The sequence below is a fragment of the Anneissia japonica genome, unplaced genomic scaffold, assembly GCF_011630105.1.
Source record: "Anneissia japonica isolate Jap-2015-1 unplaced genomic scaffold, ASM1163010v1 scaffold7370_len818893_cov191, whole genome shotgun sequence".
NCBI lineage: Eukaryota > Metazoa > Echinodermata > Crinoidea > Comatulida > Comatulidae > Anneissia > Anneissia japonica.
The window spans coordinates 330,759-352,450 of record NW_022687459.1 but is presented as its reverse complement, the minus strand read 5'-3'; the positions used below and the strand labels follow the sequence as shown (position 1 = coordinate 352,450).

The following is a 21,692-nucleotide window of genomic DNA, read 5'->3' as shown; positions in this document are numbered from 1 at the left end:
ACATCATGATGTCAAATACCTAAGCACATTTAATTCTAAAAACGTCAATAACCTAAACACATTAGGCCTGGCCTAAACATGTTTAGCTTTTAAACGTGTCACCAAAAACGGGACAACATTGCGGGGAGCTTTGTGTTTAAATCCTCTACGCTGTTTTTACAGTGTATAAATTATTATATATTATGCTAATGCTTCAAGGTGACTGACAGGTATTAATATCTGAATAGTTTCAACCTATCTGTCACTTGTCACTTTCGTTTCCCATCTAATGTCACCAAGGTGTACCCTCGTTCACGTGACGTAAGTAATTATCCAGTGGAATGATTGCTTCTTAAACAGGGGCCTCTGTCGTTTACCTGACAACTAATATATAGGCCTACTGTCTATAGATATCATCCTGAAGGCGACACCTCTCACAACCGCATAGATAGATGCTCTTTTGCTTAGTCACTGGCAAAAAAAAAAGAACTTACAAGGGTCTAGGCGCTTATCAGGACTTCCCCCTTTTAATGTAATTTGAACAGTGCAAAGCGACTCTTTTACCTATAACCGATGGCATATAAACTGAGTCGGTTATGTAAGCTACACTCCATATACAGTAGCTGTTTCCGTGTATTACTCTGTAACATAACATAATCTTAAAATGAACTAGGATTTCTTAAATCGAGAGTATGGGGAAGATAGGCATATTGCGGCAATCGGGTTTGAGTTTTGTGGCAGTGCGCTTTTTATTATAACATCTTAGTACCTGACCTATAATTTAAGCAATTATTGTATCATTTTCACCATTTAAAGCGCTTATTACAGTAGTGTATGTGACGTCTTCATATGCACTTGAGCATATTAACTTTTCACCTAGATATAATATTCCTGAAAGGAGTCGTACTTTCGATCGCAAGAATGTTTACCACTCTCACCAGGCTCATATAGTGCATTGACACACGGCAGCAGTGATTATATAAAGCTAAATGTAAGCACGCAATATAAAGTCATACTTGACGAGGAATGAATAACACCTGTTGAAAGACAGACCAGTTGCCGCATAAAGTCATCTTTACAATGTTGGCCGGCACAAAAATGGTTGATCATAAGATTTTAACTGGGGCCTTTTAATTTTATTAACATTTAAATGTTAATCCAGAAGGTTTGCCGAAAAACAGCTGCTGCGAGCAAGATACATGTAGGTAGGTCTACTGGATGGCGTTATTAAAGAGGGTTTGCAGCACCGTATTGTCCAGTACGTATGCATGCCATAAAATCGAGTTGACGTCATTATTCTAAGCGTTTCTTCAGGCTATCAGGCACGCCAGAATCACAAGCCAAGTTTACGCTACTTTTATAAAGGTTGTTCCGCACATTCGTATTAGAAAATATGAAAGTAAGCGTCACTGAAATTCTTTTCATATTGTCTGAAGGATGAAATCAACTTGATAACACAGCAATCGGGCGTGTCAGTTAAGCTCTATCCAAGTGACACTGTCATGTTTATGTGACAGAGTGCATGATATATCCATATATGGGAATGATGATGTTATCACACCCATAATGATCATGATGGTTTCATACTACACCCTAATATGCGACAAATCACATTGTATATTTAGGTTTATACACAGTATAACCCAAATAAAAGGGTCAACTTTGGGACCACTGAGTTGGATATTTATATAATTACACTTCGTATTTTTGCTTGATTGGCAGCAAAACAAAAAAAAAAGTTTACACTCAATAAAATGTTCCAAAGAAAGAGGAGCAGATGGGAAACCAATGATTTTTCCTGGCTTTGAAAAGCATTGTTACGAGCGCGATATTCTGTATAGAAAATCTTCACACCTAATAAGCTTTTGTACGCCAGATAAGAGTTAGGCCATTTTTAATTTAGTAGATTTGCAAAGAAAATGTCTCTAGATGATGTGACCCCGAGTCTGCTATGAGATTTCTGATTACTTAAGCCGGGCACACATAGCAGTTGATAATTAAAATAAAGATGGTTTGAATATGATAAACATTAAGATTGACCCGTAATACATAAACGTCAATAGGAATTGAACATTGGCGCTATATAATGCCTGACGAATGCCTGACTATCGATCGATCTCGCTATTTTTGACTTCATTATTCGCAGATGCGTCCGGATATTTGTAAAAATGTTTGCTTTCAATATTGTATGTGAGTTGTGTTACAAGAATAGCTGATATTGAATACTCAAGTTTTAGTAGACATAAGAAGACAAGCTTCTCTCTCAGAAGCCATCGTGCTATTTATTACCCAAGTTATACTTCAAAAATTCGATGTATAGGCCTAATATAATTAGGTAGAAACTAGGGATTTATTGGTATCAAGTAGATAATATCAGAGTAAATAGCAATGGTTCCCATATGATGAAAGTCTGCAGTGTATTGACAATAAAATCAAGTTGAAGGGCATATTCCCTCTGTCGCTTCCTGATACTACATTTCCCAGGATCATTTGCAGCAAATCAATGAACTTTTCTCTAAAGCTCTATCCACACTATCAAATTTTCTTTGACAAAAAAATGTGACATGCCCATATATCTGTCTCTTATACACATCTAGATGTGTATAAGAGACAGGCATCAGCGTGTAGCGATCGTATGGAAACCTAGCTTATGAGCGCTTGCCTTATGCATCTTTGACTTTACTGTTTTGTTTCTTATTCAAAACACCGACATGCCTCGCTCACTCACTCACTCACTCATGAAGTCCATCTCTTCCATGACAACGGAACAAGCATAGCTGCTCTAATGTATGCCTTGGCTTTTGGCATGGCAAGCAATGAACATTCATTAGTAATCACCCCTTTGCTAGGCGTTAACGTCCGTCAGGTATTTACGACGTTTTAACTCAACACGATTTCCAGAAAAGTGAAACGATGACATATATATGTGACATTAAAACGCCCATAAACAAAGTACAATTTTATTCGTAGTCACACAGCCAAAATACACGGGACGGGAAGGTGCGAGTTTACTTTTCCATTAGCGTTCAGGGTCTGTGCCAGAGGTACGTCCGCGTTGGCCTACTTACCGTTGAGTTTACTGTCTGGTGTTAACGGTTAACAAATCATTTACTGTGTGCTGAAGGTGTCATGTGGTGACGAATGATGGACTATCTTGAGTTGATAAATGTCGGGAATACATTTATCCCTTCATCTGATGAAGCATTTTGACCTCTCCGTACCAGCGCGCGGCGGAATAAATGGTGGGGGAGAAGCAGCCGGCCCGCCCCACCCCTAAAATTTTCAAAATAATTTAAAAAAAAAGTGGAGAGAGAAAAGAAAAGTATTCAAAGTTAATTCTGAGAGTGCAATTTCCGGCCATCTATAGGTGCCATAATCATATATTTCTTACCTCAGCCGCAACCATGGTGGGCCTGAGGTGCGCTAGACCCTCTGTCTGTGAAAATCTCACCCTGGCCCCTTTCTATTTTGAATTCCTGGATCCTCCACTGTGTTCCTTTTGATTCAGAATGGTTCCATTAAGCCACGCCCTCACTGCGCTGTACGACCGACGCGTCGGCCAACGAATCCATCTCCGCTTTGAGAGCGCTTGATGACGCGACGCCGTCTGCTGATTGTCGGTGGATGTCAGTGAGCGGATCGTCAATAAAACGATTAGTGTTTTGCGAGCGCCGTCGCGTTACGTTCTCCGTAGCATCGCGTCGGCCGACCACCGTCGGCCTCAGTGAGTGCCCACCTTTAGACACGCACAAGATGACTGCAGTTAAGCCGGGCATACACTTTATCAGCTAAAAATATTGTGATCGTCGTTTGTGACAACGCGACGTCGCCTGTTGATTGTCGGTGTGGCATTCTGAGCGAATCGTCGTATAAAACGATACATCGAGTGCCCCTCATCACCGTCGGCCGACACAGCTGTACTCAACTTCAGATATACACTTTAAATAGAATAAAAAGCAGTTGGCAGGCACTATCTTAATAGAGCTGATTTGGATTGTAATATACCTCGCATATCTAATTGTAGGCATATTACGCACATTAAAATATTTTCACTAGAGAGAATGACATTTAATGTTTTGCAAATGTAACAAAACATTTTGGAAGTCATAATTGTATCTGATTATATTTATAGGAAATTATTATATTATTTTGATTTGACCACTTCAACAATTCAATAAGATGCAAGACTTTGATATGGAGTGGGCATCCACCCTAGGGTGCCACCTATCGACAGTCGGATGCCTAGCACAAATGGTCGCGTTCCTTTATTTACATTCAGTCGTATTTAAAAACATTATTTTAACTAGTATTAATTTATAACCGTCCATATAAATTACCAAGGGATCGATTTTATAGTGAATACAATTTATCCACTAAAAAGCGCCCCGTAGAAACCAACGAACTCACCTAACTCTGACATAGTCTACAGATGTTTTAATGATGAATTTAGTTGATGTTGTTGACATTTTGATTTGAACTATTATAAGGCCACGTTGTGTTGGATTGATGACGTTTGCTTGTGATTCGTAACATAAGATCCCAAGTTCTGCGAACGAGAAAAAAACAAAAAACAAAAAAAAACAGTAAACAAATTTATGATTTTATCATTTACGTGGGCCTTGTCTCTTAAACCTCATGACAAATGAGCATGACTTCTTATAATAGTATATCACACGTGTTTAAACCATTCCTATTGCAGCACAGGCTCTGGAAAACATAGGCTTTACGGTTTCCATCAAAGCTGCACAAAATTTAGGAAGGATGGAATATTAAGAAACGCTTGAAGCAGCCAAGCCAAGAAATTCCGTAATTAGGTAAGTTTTAGCTGATTAACAATTACCGACTTTATAATGAGGCAGACTCTAATGACAGGACAGTATATAGCAGTAATTTTAACGAAAAATTACAAAACATTATTTTTATTATCATCAAGACGTGTACTACAGCGTCGTTGACAGTTGTACGGCCTGTCCGTTGGCCGGCGAATCTATCTTCGATCTCTGTGAGCGATTGATGACGTAACGCCGCAAACTATATAAGCGGATCGTCATTAAAAACGGTTCGTTGCGCGCGTCTCGTCGCGTTGCATTCGTTATGGAATTTCGTCGACTATGGGCAATGTGTATCCGACTTAACGTCGATAAATATTTATTCACAATTTTAAAATAATTTCCGCCAATCTATCATTTCTCATGATATATTTTCTTTTAAATGCAACATTGGTAAACATATGCATGTTTAATAACCATTCACATTTGCCGTATCGCGGAAAGAAAGATTAAATTACAGATGTATAAACAATTTTTTTATTTTTATGCTCATAAATTTCCATTGTGAACAGGGGCTCTCAATCTGTATTGACGTTTGTTACAGACCTCTGCGGTATGTTTGTATGTACGTAATTTAAATTTATATCGGTAGGCCTAGGCTATATCTTACAGTGATTATCGATTGCTTTACTTAAGTTCGCAACAATATTTGCAATAATGGTTACGTTTTCCATCCTGGATTGCCAAAGACTTGAAGTAAGATGTATGATGGAAATTAGCAGCCATCTAAAATAATACAAAAATATTCATGGCTTATGTTATGTCCGTTAATTCGTGAGAAAGCGGGTTTGAACTAGCAAATAGGTTTATTCATCAACAACCTACGAGATCCTAAATCGTCTCTTGTTGTGACAGAACAAGAATTTATAAACCAATTTCCGACGTATGCTGAATTCCTACTTTATCATTGGTTTTGGGTCTGCTTAATATCATAAACAAGTATGTAGTGTATTCTGCGGCGATCAATATAAATCTTTCACGTAATTGACACTTTAAAGTGAATGATAAATGCCAGTGTGTTGGTTTGTAAAACTACAATGTCGTCGCTTTAAGTGACTGATAAATATAATTCTATGTAAATGATAATTGGAATGGTTGGAATATATTATGTAATAGGGTACGGTAGTTCGTTAGTCCAAATACTTGTTTCCAGTGCGGTCCCTCTGGTGATGAATTTGATAGTACACCGGGAGACAATCCCTCACTCTTTTCCGATGAGTGTACGGCGTTCTGTAACGTGCACATGGGCCATATTACACACGAACCAACGGCTTAAACGTTTCATTCGAAAGACGCGCTATCGGTGTGCTATCGTAACTTGTATTTCTGTCAAGTTCAAGTTCAAAAGAAAATTTATTTCTCAAAAATAATAATACAAATATAATAATTATCCTTGCGAACCGGGGACCTACAGATCTCCAAAGTTCATCGAATACACGGGAATACCACCAGTTTAGCCGACTGAGCTTAGCTATTCTCTCAAATCTAAAACACGATGGCACTCTGTCCGATTTTCTGAACAATGTCGTATGTCTATCATTGGCTGCCAACATATAATGATTTATATGATTTTCTAATATAATATTGTAATCAAGTTATACCTGCTTTCCGTTTTTTTAATTTGTCTTCTTGGCAAATAAATAAATGAATAATCGAAACTAAATCAACGCGATTGGTTAGCCATGAACCAAAAAAATACGTAGACTACCACCCATTACGGACAGTGTTATAAACGTAATTTTGGTAGATTTACGATACGCTTTATACCAAATAAATATATGAATAGGCCTAATCGAAAGTAATCAACGCGATTGGTTAGCTATGAACCGCAAAAATACGTTGGCTACTGCCTATTACGGACAGTGTTATAAACGTAATTTTGGTAGATTTACGGTGTATAGCGCTTTATATACCGAAACAGTCTTAAAGCACACGAGGTGTGGACTAGCTCTTACAGTAACCTGTTTCTCTCTTAAGTGCCTTACTCTCGACTGTCCACCCATAACTAACGAAATCAACACTATAAATGCCGTAGACGCGCAGGGCCTCTACTGATGATGAGTTTATATAGAGGCTAGTCTGATTATTCATGCGACACATTCTCAATGTGTTTTCACCCGAAAGAGGCCTATCCAGTAGTATTTACATAAATGCACTACCATGATCATAGTATTTACATAAATGCACTACCATGATCATAGTATTTACATAAATGCACTACCATGATCATAGTATTTACATAAATGCACTACCATGATCATAGTATTTACATAAATGCACTACCATGATCATAGTATTTACATAAATGCACTACCATGATCATAGTATTTACATAAATGCACTACCATGATCATAGTATTTACATAAATGCACTACCATGATCATAGTATTTACATAAATGCACTACCATGATCATAGTATTTACATAAATGCACTACCATGATCATAGTATTTACATAAATGCACTACCATGATCATAGTATTTACATAAATGCACTACCATGATCATAGTATTTACATAAATGCACTACCATGATCATAGTATTTACATAAATGCACTACCATGATCATAGTATTTACATAAATGCACTACCATGATCATAGTATTTACATAAATGCACTACCATGATTCAGAAACACTGAACACAAAAAACATTAAAATAGAAAAACATGAATTAAAACGTACGGAAGTCTTCCATGGATAACCCAAAAAAGCCGGTAAATATCGTTCCAGCTTTTTTCCATTGGGGTCCATATGTACAATGAAAAAAATAACATTGATGACGTCAGCTCGTTAGCTAAAGAACTGCTGCAAGGTAAACGATTTATACAGTCTGAGACAATCGATGCATTTCATATCAGAATATCATTATTAATAGGCCCTAATCCATTGTAAATTAATTTTGCATGACGTGTTAGCGTCAGTAGACAACGAATGACTAAAATATGCACCAAGCAACCGCCTGAGGGTATCGTCAGTATAATAACAGGTAATATTTTCCAACAGCCAGAACATTTGACTTGCACATTTGCAGAACACACGGACTGACTTTGTTGGGCATTGGGGAAGCAGTTCATCAAACACAATAAAATTGTGTGTTTTTTTTAAACTCTGATATAAAATATGAATACCGGGTATTATATACCGTATCTCAAGAGAAACAAAAATACCGTTTCCTTAAACAATGTATAAAAATTCAAGTAAAATAAGGGCAATCTTTGACTGCAAATATGCTTGAATTGCGTAACTGTCCCGACGTAATCGGGAAGGCTACCCGATTCGACCGACCATTTAGCGTCGCCGAAAGCTGACGGCGATAGCCGCGTAGCAGACTTTCTGAAACCTAGGCTTTACGCTTCTGTCTCCTGGCCTAAAAGCATCAAGAGCAATGAATTATCTTGTGCAAATGAATGTAAAAAGTAAGTCGGTGCCTCGCATTCATTTGTGACAGATTTAAAATGCATAAATGCGTAACAAACTTAAGACCTTATAGAATTAAAATGGATAGTGACGTGTGATTGAAATAGAACATTATATCAACGCAGAAATACGGCACGCGTCCATGTGTCTGATACATGCACGCGAAGTCGATAATACGTAGCAAACGATAAACTTCGGAAAATCAACACTATCGAACGAATGCGTTGAATAAAACTAGATGAGAGGCACTGTTTCAGGAAATACTAAATAGAAGGCAAGAGTAAATGAGTGAGGCAATCAAAAACGATATTTCAGTGGTAACAAGTATTTCTCATCGGAGAACACATGGAATAATGTGTCAATACAAACGCCTAATTTTTCCCCCCAAAACTCTTATAGAGAAGAAACATGCTTAGGGGCCTATATGCGTACATAATATTCCCACATAAGAGTTTTGGAACGGATCGTCGTCATTTTGCAGTACGTAATTCCCCCACGAGTGTTGGTCGCTAAAGATAATTCTATAAGTGACTTAGTAGGCTAAAAATTGTTTATTTATAGTACAGTCAGCTGTAAGAAAGATACGTTGATCGATGTTAATGTTTTTGACCTTTTCGACTTTCAAGATCATTTACAATTTTAAAATCAGTATACTGTTGGTTAAAATTAAAACTTTGTGTGCTGAACCTTGGAGACCTTAGGATACCTGGTTCTATTCCATCAACCTCCACACTCAATCATGTTTCCGAACAGACGTAAAAGCCGTTGGTCCCTTGTGCAGTAATGGGCTTATTCTCACCTCTGTGTACTGCTCAGACATAACCAAGGGTAACGCTCCACTGTGGGTGCTACATGGGTGCCTCTCTCAACCCACCCAGCCCAGTGCCCTGGATAATGCCATTAGTTTATTTTCCACTTTACAATTTAAAATTATGCAGTTAAACCAGGGACGTAGCAAGGATTTTGAAAGGGGGGAGCCGTTATGCGAGATACATATGACCCCGGCGGGGTCCAGAGGGACGAACCCCCCCCCCCCCCCCTGTGAAGTAGCGCACTCTGAACGTTTTAAGGACTGTTTTGAGAGGGTAAAGTGAAAATTGTATTAGACACATCATAAATAATATTAGTAGGCCCAGCAATAATTATAGTAAATCAACAGAATCCAGGAAATAGAAAGAGAGGTGTCCCAGGGAGGGATTTTCACAGACTGAGGGGCTGAGGTAAGAAAATTTATGATTAGGGCACCTCTAGATGGCCGGAAATTACACTTTCATACTTAAATTTGAATATATTTTCCTTTTTTTTTTCTCAAAAAAAAAAAAAAATCTTATCTAAAATAGTCATAATCACGAAAAAGGGGCATGAAAAACCAGATCACATTCTAAAAACAAATTTATGCCCCCTCTCCTCAGTAGTCACAAGACATACTCTGAGTCAGGTGCAGTTTAATGTCATACCCAGAAGGGCGCAGATCTGTTTTGTAAGGTTGAGGGGGAGGACATTTTGTGAGTCGGCACCTACCTCAGACTTACCATGATTGGAGCTGAGGAGCGAAAATGTGAGGAAATAGTACCTCTAGATGGCCAGAAACAAAACTTTTAGTAAAATTCATTATCATCACATCACCGTTACAGGTAGTCCAAATGAAGCGCCAAAAAAAATCTCATGGTCTTTTTCATCAGGGATTTTCTGCACCCAAAAATATCTTATTAATGTGTGTGATATACCATAGAAAACAAGCTTAAAAACATTGTCTTTGAGTATGTTCTTTACATACTTCAAAACCGAGGTGAGAAAATTTGAGGAAATAGTACCTCTAGATGGCCGGAAATCACACTTTCACGTAGTAAAATTCATCATCATCACATCACTATTACATAGTCAAAATGAAACGCCAACAAATTTCTCATGTACTTTATCAGGGATCTCTTGATATCCAGGACAACTTGACCTAAATATAATTTACTATAAAAGCTTTAACTATAATATTATCATCAACAAATCACAACTTTATTTTTCGCCTTTAGCACAATTTCCTTCACATTTTAATATTATTAATATTACTATCAATCATCATCATCATCATCATCATCATCATCATCATCATCATCATCATCATCATCATCATCACCATTATTATTATTATTAATATTATTATTATTGTTACTATTATTACTACTATTATTATTATTATTATAATTATTATTATTATTATTATTATTACTAATAGTATAGTATTATTAATCAATAGGCCCTACTTTAAAAAAGTTTGCAAAAGGATAAAAACCAAACTGAACCATACGGTACAGTATCACATTTCTGTATCTTAAAAGACTTGGCCTGGGATTTATTGATTTTTAAAAATCACGCTTAGACATGTGTTAAAATTATAGTAGGCCAATCCTATGTAAAACTAGTACTGATGCATTTTTACGTATTTTAGAAGTATTTATTTTGAGTGGTCCCAGGAAATAATTTGAATTGGCTCAAAAAAAGCTTTAAAAATTTTTGTGTACAAAGGGGGGAGCCGCGGCTCCCACGGCTCCCCCTGGATACGCCCATGAGTTAAACCCTTTCTATTACTTTTTTTTACTACGCCTAATATATCGTATGTGAATTTGAAACTCCTGATAAGAAACCCAGATAATTCGGCTCAAATTAATGAAAAATATATTTAAATAAATTAGCTAATAGACAAACTCAACTTTAAATCTAGGTCTTAAGAAAATTCCTAAATTGCAAATTTAGGCCTTTAACATTATAGGAAAGCGGAAGAAAAAAAAATACTTGGAAAGGCTTTCCACTATGTTTTTGCGTATTTCAACAACGAGTTCTTAACACTGACAAAAGCAATGTCCCTAAACGTTGTTTTTTATGTCTGATAATCCTTTGAAAGGAAACGCAGTACTTGTCGTTGTACCCCGTTTCCTTGCCACAATTTGAAAGATTTATGCTGAAAATAATAAAAGATCTGAGGTTAAAATTACCGGTGTGTAATAATGTCTGCAGTTGGCAACGTAATTTAAATATAACACATTAATCAAATTCAGCGTGTATTTTAAATATTATAGACGCATTTGTTTCCAGTTACTTGAAAACTTGTAATTTGTGGATAATTAATTCGATTATACATCTTGTGTCACTCGGAGCAAACATAAATCTCGAACCGGTTATTGTAAAGGCTAAACGATTGTATTTTACTTCGTATAATTATAGTAATAAATGATGATAATAAAGATTACCTGGTATTAATTAATTTATTATTTCGATGTGTATTTGCGTCAGGAAAATATCATAGGAGTGATGTTTTGCCTTACATGACGTGTTATCGTACCGAATAGTCAATAGGTTCCCAAGTACTCCTATGATATTTTCCTGACGCTCAAACACACATCGAAATAGCATTTGCAGTACCCGCTGCTAATTGGGGATTGGATTGAACACTAGTCACAAAGCGCAAGCTCGGCGGTCTAGTGTTTATGATAGTTATCTGGCCGAGGTCGTGGGTTCGAATCTCATCCGGATCACTTGCGATTATGATAATGTTTATGTTGATTTTTATAAGAATGATAATGGTGATGTTGATGGTGGTGATGCCGGTATGATGACGATTATGATAATGTTGTTAATGATGTTACAAATATAAAAATCAGAGTGATTGAAAGAAGACTGTCTACATATTCATATACAGTGTTTATTTAACCATTTTGCTTCTAGGATCTTAATGCCGTCTTTGACATTTTCTTTCAATGTATAATAATTATACACAATTATTAGGACGCCGTACTCTGAAGATTTAATGTATGTGGCCAATTAGCTAAAGAATGCGAGTTTTCGCTTTTAGTTACATCGTACGAAATCGGTCCCTGGAAAGATTATAATAAAGTGTTGGAAGTGCTGAGTAGTGTGACGTCCCTTAGTCGTTAATATTAATCTGTTTCAATATTATAATAAAGCCTGAGCAACCGCATACGGATTCCAGGCGACTTACCTTACTTAAAAGAAACTCGAGTCGACGACAAGTTATACGCGACTGAAAAATGAAAAAGTAGTGCCCTTTGCCGCTAGGGGGCGTTATCTAAAGCAAGTGATCGACTTGAATCATTTTTGGAATTCGAAAATCGTAGGCTAGAACTCAGGCCTGCTAGAACTATGATAATAAATCTTTCAAGATATTCAGCATTTGATAGTAGAATGATGATTTATATTCTATCGACGCATTTCAATTACTTCTGACGATTATTAAAATCGTGAAAGTCCAAACATACAAAAAGTAGAGTAGACAGCAGAACTAGTAGAACTAATCACGTAGTGTCTTGGTATTAGTGAGTTTTCGATTATGCGACGATGTTGACGTCACGAAGATGTACGCACGCAAACGAGCTTTTGTTGTCTTCTGAATTCTATGATTTTAGGTGAATCTTGTGTGGTGGGAAACAACACTCCCAGAAATATCGCGATCGAGAGACTCCGTCCTAGGGCGACTAGGACAGGAAGACGGGTGGTGTGTGGTTCCGTGCTCATCAGAGCGTGAAGACAACATGCTTAATCCGAATAGTGTCCGACGGATCCCCGTCCTCTTACGTAAAGTACCCATTCCATTGCGATCGAAGGATTCCTATAGTAATCCTATCATTGTTGATGATATATGTCTAGGCCTACATAAAACACACCTATACTATACAACTTCAAAAGTAATTAATCTCAAATAATAAGACTTACTTCCATTAAACTTTAATTACTATTTTTTGTTAAAGAATAGAAACTACTTTAGTGACTCGTTGAGCAAGAGGTATTGTGTGTTGGTACTGACAAGGCTCTTTAAATTTGGTGGTCTTATTTGTTATTTGCTATTTTATGTTCCTGTCGTATTTACCTTGATTATGTCAAGGGGTCGAGTGTTGTAACCTATTTCACACTTATTTTAGAATGTTCATTATTTCTTCACTAATCTTCATTTAAAAATTCGAATATAAAATCGTACTTAAGGTAAAAAAATTATAATTATTGTAATCAAATCTAATTGTATATTTGTCCTTTTATTAATTAAAATATTTACTGTATAAACTTCAAATTAAAAATTAAACCATACTTTTCGTAAAATAATTATATTTTTCTAAGTATTTCTAAATTCAATTATAATATATTTCAAATTTGTTTAAATTCATTCAAATATTGTAAAAAAAATCCAAAAATATTTCTTCTTGTTATTCGTAAATTGTTTGCTTTATATTTAATTCATGGGCCATTTGTTAGAACTAATTTTTTTATGAAAATGTTATTCATGTAAAATATGTTTGTAAATAATAAATAAATAAATATCATATACAAGAATACAAAGGTAGAAAGAATTATGCGACGATGATGGCGTAATGACGTCACGACGATGTACGCACGCAAACTGAGCATTTGTTGTCTTCTGAATTCTATGATTTTAGCTGAATCTTGTGTGCAAGGAAACAACAGCCCCAGAAATATAGCGATCGAGAGACTCCGTCCTAAGGCGGCATTGTCATTGCGATCGAAGGATTCCTATAGTAATCCTATCAATGTTGATGATATGTCTAGGCCTACATAAAACACACCTATACTATACAACTTCAAAAGTAATTAATCTCAAATAATAAGACATACTTCCATTAAAATTTGATTACTATTTTCGTTAAAGAATAGAAACTACTTTAGTGACTCGTTGAGCAAGAGGACCTTTCTAAGTATTGTTTGTTGGTACTGACAAGGCTCTTCAAATTTGGTGGTCTTATTTGTTACTTACTATTTTATGTTCCTGTCGTATTTAACTTTAATGCGTCAAGGGGTCGAGTGTCGTAACCTATTTCACACTTATTGTAGAATGTTCATTATATCTATACAAGGATACAAAGGTACAAAGAAGAAATTATTAATCGCATAACTTGGAAATTACATGGCTGACTATAACATTGTATAACACATACTAATAATAATTTAAGTGTGTATTGAATTTCGCAGCAATGGTTTAAATATAAACCGATTCAATTAAAAATTGATCAGAGCTAAATGAGCTTCTTTGGCGTTTCATAAGGTTTAAGTGAATTGACAGGAACTGGCCACTATTGGAACCTACCACAAAATGCCGAGGTTTGGTTCGAAGGGCTTACTGCTCATTACCCTACGTTCAGTAATGGGACTACCTTTACCTTCCTCATTCATTAGCTGAAGCGTGTAGAGGCCTTTCTATAGTGCATAATGTGCTAGGTATAATATAAAACCACATTTTAAATTTTCTGATGTGGATGGCAAAATGTAGGTCGCACCGCTGAGAGACGCTACGGGAAACTCAAAACATAATTTCTACACGGAAATGCAAATACTTGTTGTTAACGTTAATGCGATCTAAATTCGAATTGGATCGATTCACAACAGATATTGTGCACTAGAGAGTATAGCCATGTGATCGTCAAAAAGTTATTGCTACCTGTAAAGTGGCATTGTGCGGCTTATTGCTAATTATGAACGGATACAAGGTCTGTAAAAAAAACATACTGACAAGCACATATCACCAAGCTGGACGTCAGCAATCCTTACCATAGCAACATAGATTGAAATCGGAATTGCTGTTTTGTCTCGTCTAGGTTAATTTCACCTAAACGACGATTCATGTCATTTCCCCCTTTTTTTAAAAAGTTACTTTTCTCACAAGTTCAATTTATCATTGCATTATGCAACATCATGAACGATCCATATTTTAGTTTCCGTAGTCAGTGGCACCGTTTGCATCATACCCACATCGTGACACGTGGTCAGGACGTTTCAGGGAACAGTGTCAGCGTAGTACCCACGGCAAACGTAATCATCTTCGAAATAATAACGATCATAACCACCATAACGATCATTCCACCATCACAACCATAACCACCATCACAACCATAACCACCATTACGTTCATAATCACCATCACAATCGTAACACTATCACGATAATAACCACAATCACGATCAAAACTACCATCACGATCATAACCACCATCACGATCATAACCACCATCACGATCACAACTACCATCACGACCAACCACCGTCACTATCGTAACCACCATCACGTTCATAACCACCATCACGTTCATAGCCACCATAACGATCATAACCACCATCACAATCGTAACCACCATCACAATCGTAACCACCATCACGATCGTAACCCCCATCACGATCATAACCACCGTCACGATCATAACCACCATCACGATCACAACTACCATCACGATCATAACTACCATCACGATCACAACTACCATCACGACCAACCACCGTCATGATTATAACTACCATCACGATCATAACCACCATTACGTTCATAACCACTATCACGACCAACCACCGTCACGATCATAACTACCATCACGATCATAACTACCATCACGATCACAACCACCATCACGATCACAACTACCATCACGACCAACCACCGTCATGATTGTAACTACCATCACGATCATAACCACCATTACGTTCATAACCACCATCACGACGATCATAACCAACCATCACGACCTAGTTTATCAATAATTATCACCACCATCGTCGTCTTCACAATCATCGTCATTCATCATAATCAATCATCATCGTAGTCATCGTCATCACCATCATCGTCATCATCATCATTATCATCATTTTGTTACTTACACACAGATCCGTCTTGTTTAAAATGCTTAAGAATTGAAACCTCTTATAACGTGTATAAGTTGAAAATTATTATTGTAACCGCAGAGAGTAAAATAAATGGCCAACAAACGGATTCGAATTTCCAGCGGAAGTCCAAACAGGCTTGAGACGATTTAGATTCTGAAAAAGGCACATGGGATACAAATCACCGTTACCATTACGGCAAAGATACAAGTAGCAAAAACAACGAATTCTTTCAAAAGGAACATAAAAATGTTATGCCATAAAATGTCTAAAAATAGCCACAAAATCAATAAATAACACGCGTACTCATCAAATAATATAGACGTTGAGTAATATTAAATATTAGATTAAATTTTCTATTACACATACACGTAACTTTTATAATGTTATATTAAAATGCTTGCGGTGCACCACGTAAATAGTTCTGAAAAAGAACTGTTGTTTTGTTGAGAATTTCTGGAGAATAATATCTGCACTGAATTCAAACAGAGAAATACTTATGATTGAATAGTGGGATTTGCTGCTTATTGGTGAAAAACTATGCGCATAATTTTATGTAATTGTTTCTATTAATTAGAAAACCATGGTGAATAGGCCTGTTGTTTTGTTTTGTTTTTTGGTGTTTTTTTGTTTTTTTCGCTTTTTAAAGCATGTCATAAAAAGGAGATTCAGTCTGATCCCACAGACAATATGGATTCGGACATTTTTGTTGCTAAAAACATAACGGAAATCTCGCAAGACACTCTACTGAATATGTCTAATAAATGTCGTATCTCTTGTCGATCACTCTGACTAGAATTAATAAATGATGGCCTTAGTAATCCACTGCCAAGCGATGTAATTATTCATTATAATTTGGTATTATGGTAGGCCTACCTTACGTCATTTAGTGTGCATAAACAGCTATTGCAGTCAAAACCGAATCTCTGATGATGTAACACTAACCACCATTTATATCATTGATATTAATAATCCAAGAGATAATCCGGAAAATGGTGCAAAGTCTTCGGTTTTTACGAGGGACGAAAACACCCCTCGTAACGCGCGTCTCGCTCGGCATCCTCGCCGCAAAGTAGAAATTATATAATTAACATCATTATTATGTAAGTTGTACTAATGAAGATTCAAGAAATAATTCTATTACCTACTCCAATATTTAGCGCTCGCCTTGTTCCTTTGTTGATGTAGCCTATATACCTTATTCTTTTTAAATAATTGAACGCACGCGTTTCTATGACGTTACTTTCGAAAATAATACGAAATTTGTTAAAACACATCGTAACTGATTCTTATCAAAAATAGCTCTAAAGATACAGGTCGAAACCCGAAGCTCTGGGCTCACCAGAGTGCCTGACTGTGCAAGTCTGTGGGGAGGGGGTTCCCACTCCTCCCGCACAACAGTCTGGTTTACCTTCCCAGCATGTGCTGGTACCCATTTACACTTCTGGAGAGAGACAAACGTAGATAAAGTGTCTTGCCAGAGGACACAAGCAACTTGCACACAAGAACCCCCAACCTCAAGGTCGTTGTGCCAACCGCTTGTACAATTAAAAATAGTTCTATAAGCTTATGAATAAATATAGGCCTGAATCATAATAACTAGGCCTATCTGTATGAATATTTCTTACCAATCAGTCTGACTTTAATATTCAGCAACAAATCCAGCGCTCTATCATCTCCTTAGGAGGTCAATGACAACAAACGGCATTTGCAGAAGTTTCAAAATTTTTCAGCAAAAGAAAAAAAAATCATTGCAATGTGAACAAGTTAAACAAAAATGAAAACTGATGCAATAAACAATAAGCCAATTCGTAGTCATAACTTAAGGTATGACGCAGTTGTATATTGGCCATAATTTTGAATAATACATAATAGATATAAAGCGTATAGTATTGTACACTATTGCAATCTATAGTGGATTGATCGATGTAATGATAAAAAGTAGACAATTGACAACGAGGTAGAAGCAGGCTTATTCCCTGAGAAACAGTTAATTTAACGCGTATCCCCAAGACGGCTATACATTTCACATTTAATCACATTTAAGTCGTAGCCCATTTAATCCCCATCGTTCTACTTCGTAGCCTACTCCTTTTATTGAATCGATTATATTCGATCATTTGTCACATAGTATCAATACAATGGCCGCTTATTCAATTGAAGTCCAATTAGACGAAATTGCGGACAATCAGTTAAATCATTCCCCGTCCTACTTAAATGAACTGTTTGGCAATTTTCCAATAAAACACTTGTATACCTACTAAATTTAATTGATTATTATAACAATGACAAATCATTATTAACAAAATTTCTGTCGTGGTTAAACATATTATAGTCTACTGTCTTTTTTAAGCTAATATACTTGAAAAGTTAAAATCAATATTAACTTGAATTCCTTAAGGTACTTTTGTATATAGTCATAAGTACATTTTTAGTTTTAAATTGAGAAATCGTCGCAAACTTAAATTTAAATATTCAAAAGGAAAAGCACATCACCAATGTATGTGTAAATATCGCTTACCATAAATACAAACATACTCATAAAGTTGCTTTAATACAAAGCAATATAGCAAGTTCAAATAAGTTATCAATAAACTGAATACTACGTGGAATGCTTCATAAACAATAGGCTTAAGAATTGCGCTGTGGCGTATTCTTCATCTGTCTCTTGGAATTGCTTTTGAATAATTTAATTGCACGTCTGGGAAGGCATCATTATGTAGGACGACTTGATCGTTTAAAAGCACGGCGAATGCTGACGCATGCGTGCGCCGAGCTTTGCGGTAATTTTTCAACAGATATACTAGATTTGATAAATGTAAATATTCAGCAGAAGTACAATGACAACTGGGTTATAGGTTTTCTCTAATTAAAGGACACCTCTAATTAAACATCTCTATGATAATTATTTTTCTAATTGGTGACCAAAAGCTGCTAGAGACAAATAATAGCCCGGTGTTCCCCCGGTTTATCACCCGCTCCCTCATCACTTTTGGGAAAAATCTGATTTTTTTTTTTTTTTTTTTTTTTTTTTATCAACATATATTTTTATTTCAAACGGTCCTTTTTCCATCTTTTTTCACTTGAAAAGCTCAGGGTTTCTTGCAATACTGGTACAACAAAAACATATTTTTTAAATATAAATTTGATTCCATTCTTATGACTTTTTATATATGTGTCTCTAGCCATTGATTTACTTGTGTTCATCGGTAAAATGGGGGCGGGATTAGCCAAAAAAAAAAAAAAAAAAAAAAAAAAAACAAAAAAAAAAAACCTCACTCCCTCATCAGTTTTTATTCTTTGATAGGGTGATAAACTAATAATTTTTTTTATGGGGCCTAATGATAGGCCTAGGTTATTACTACACCACTGCTGTGTCGTGTCCCAATATGGATATCAAATGTCTAGCCACAGAAGTCCCATGGCAATCTCTAGATTCTAACGCTTGGTGGTCAGTCCGCAGCCACTCAACGAGATGTAAAGCTCAGGATATTTATCTGTCAATAGGGTTTAGAAGTTTAATGCAGGCGCACATTTAGTTACGTTATCACCTGAGAGACAGAGTCGTTAAATTTTATTTTGTGATAACAACAGTTAACGGTCAAAGAAAGCATTTGAAATCCAGACATTAAACTATGGAGGATTTCCGGTAACCCTTGATAAAAAAAAAAAAAAAAAAATTCTTTGATAGGGTGATAAACTAATAATTTTTTTTATGGGGCCTAATGATAGGCCTAGGTTATTACTACACCACTGCTGTGTCGTGTCCCAATATGGATATCAAATGTCTAGCTACAGAAGTCCCATGGCAATCTCTAGATTCTAACGCTTGGTGGTCAGTCCGCAGCCACTCAACGAGATGTAAAGCTCAGGATATTTATCTGTCAATAGGGTTTAGAAGTTTAATGCAGGCGCACATTTAGTTACGTTATCACCTGAGAGACAGAGTCGTTAAATTTTATTTTGTGATAACAACAGTTAACGGTCAAAGAAAGCATTTGAAATCCAGACATTAAACTATGGAGGATTTCCGGTAACCCTTGATAAATAATGGAATAATCCAAAGTACAGTACATTCTAACATGTATGTTGGCCTACAAATGCACCACATTTGTTTTTACTCGGATTTAACGAGGAAAGTGAACGGTCAGAGCACCAAATGCGGCAAATGATTTTGAGAATGATATTTGGAAACATTTGGTAAGTTGTTCATATTATGTGAAATATTAAATTGTGCGTAAGTGAATCTGTTTAAGCTAGTGGTGTACGCATTTTTAAAGATTTTGTGTGTGCGTCAACCAATTATATTAGTGCGCGCTCATTATGTGTTTGTGGGACATGCGCGTATTTCTGGTCCTGTTCTGTCTGTTGTTAAGTTAGATTGGCACTCTGAAAAGGTCTATAATAGGCCAATTTATTTAATCATGTTTTAATTGTATAGACCATCATCATCACCATTATCACCGTCATTATTATTATCATCAAAAATATTTTAATTATGTAGACTGTGTACGCGGTCCATAGTACCCTTGTTCAGACATGTGTTGCTGTAACAGTAAAAGGAATGTAATGAGGTACCTCAAACACTAGATAGATAAGCTCCGATATGCTATTAGATGATGCAGTGATACGAATATTTCTGAGAGAACAACGCGGCGAACTTTGAGCGAATCTCCCCCTGAACTGACGCACTTGAACTGGTAAGTGTACTTCAGATGAGAAAGGGGTTACAATGGTCAGTGATGCCAGGTGTTTGCTGGTTGGCTGGCCCTCGATTGATTTGTGACTGAGCCGCTAAATCTTCGATCAAAACAAGCGTAAATGGTCGACCTAAAGTCCCTTTCAAATTTATCAAGTGTATGAATTTTGCTATATGTTACTTGTGTTTCAATATTTGCCGTGATGTTGAAGACACTTGGCTTGACCATAAAGACGGTTGAAACACACACAACCATAGAGAGATCGATTAACAAAAAAACAAAAAACAAAATAAAAAAACAAACAAACAAAAAAACATTATAAAAGGAGTACCTGTTATCATCTTTGTTATAATCTGCTACAAATATTAATATAGACATACACGTTGTATGCGTACACATTCGATGATCTCCCTGAGAAGATGAAGATATTATTGACACATCATTATGATAAGGCAACATTTATCATAAATCGCCGCCATTGACTATGTATTTTGCTCTAATAGAATGCATTTCTTTCTGAAAATGTCAATATATAACTAGAGAGAAAACGCGAGAAAACCCTAGAATTATTAACGTCATCGTTGGTAATATAATAGTATCTTATATGCGTGCATATAGAAATCCATCAAATATTGAATTCGAGAAAACAAAATGGTCGGAATAAAAATATTGAACAGAATTACGTTTACTTAACAATACTAATTATTAGGAGGCTTTACTAGAATGGCACAAAAGAACATCAAACGAAATCTACAAATTAAGTTCCATTAATAGAACATCCCGTAGGACTTACTCTTCCGTCACATCTCGTCCCAAAGGTTGCTAGGCATAGGTCTACATTGATAACAACGTAAGTGAGTTAAAATATATTTTATTTTATTTTCAGATTAAAAAATATGAACAACTTCAGCAGCATACAATGAATGGAAATTCGACAGACATGAACCTCTCGTTGGAGGAGTGGGACGAGGTGACTGTGTCACCGATTCTGTTCGGGATCGTCTGCTCTCTGTCGGCAGCCGGTATGTGTTTGGCGTTGTTTTTCATGACGTTTAACATCAAACACCGCCGTAACAGGTAAGTCAACATTGCACATACA

At 36.3% G+C, this 21,692-nt stretch overlaps 1 protein-coding gene across 1 annotated transcript in view; it reads left to right on the top strand.

Moving 5' to 3' along the window:
- LOC117119131 overlaps positions 1–21,692 on the top strand; it is a 46,204-nt gene that overhangs the window by 16,820 nt on the left and 7,692 nt on the right. The window contains exons 3-4 of the mRNA XM_033263951.1: positions 4,679–4,793; positions 21,480–21,670. Of these exons, the coding sequence (XP_033119842.1) occupies positions 21,513–21,670 (158 nt within the window). The 5' untranslated portion in view covers positions 4,679–4,793; positions 21,480–21,512. The remainder of the gene's footprint in view (positions 1–4,678; positions 4,794–21,479; positions 21,671–21,692) is intronic.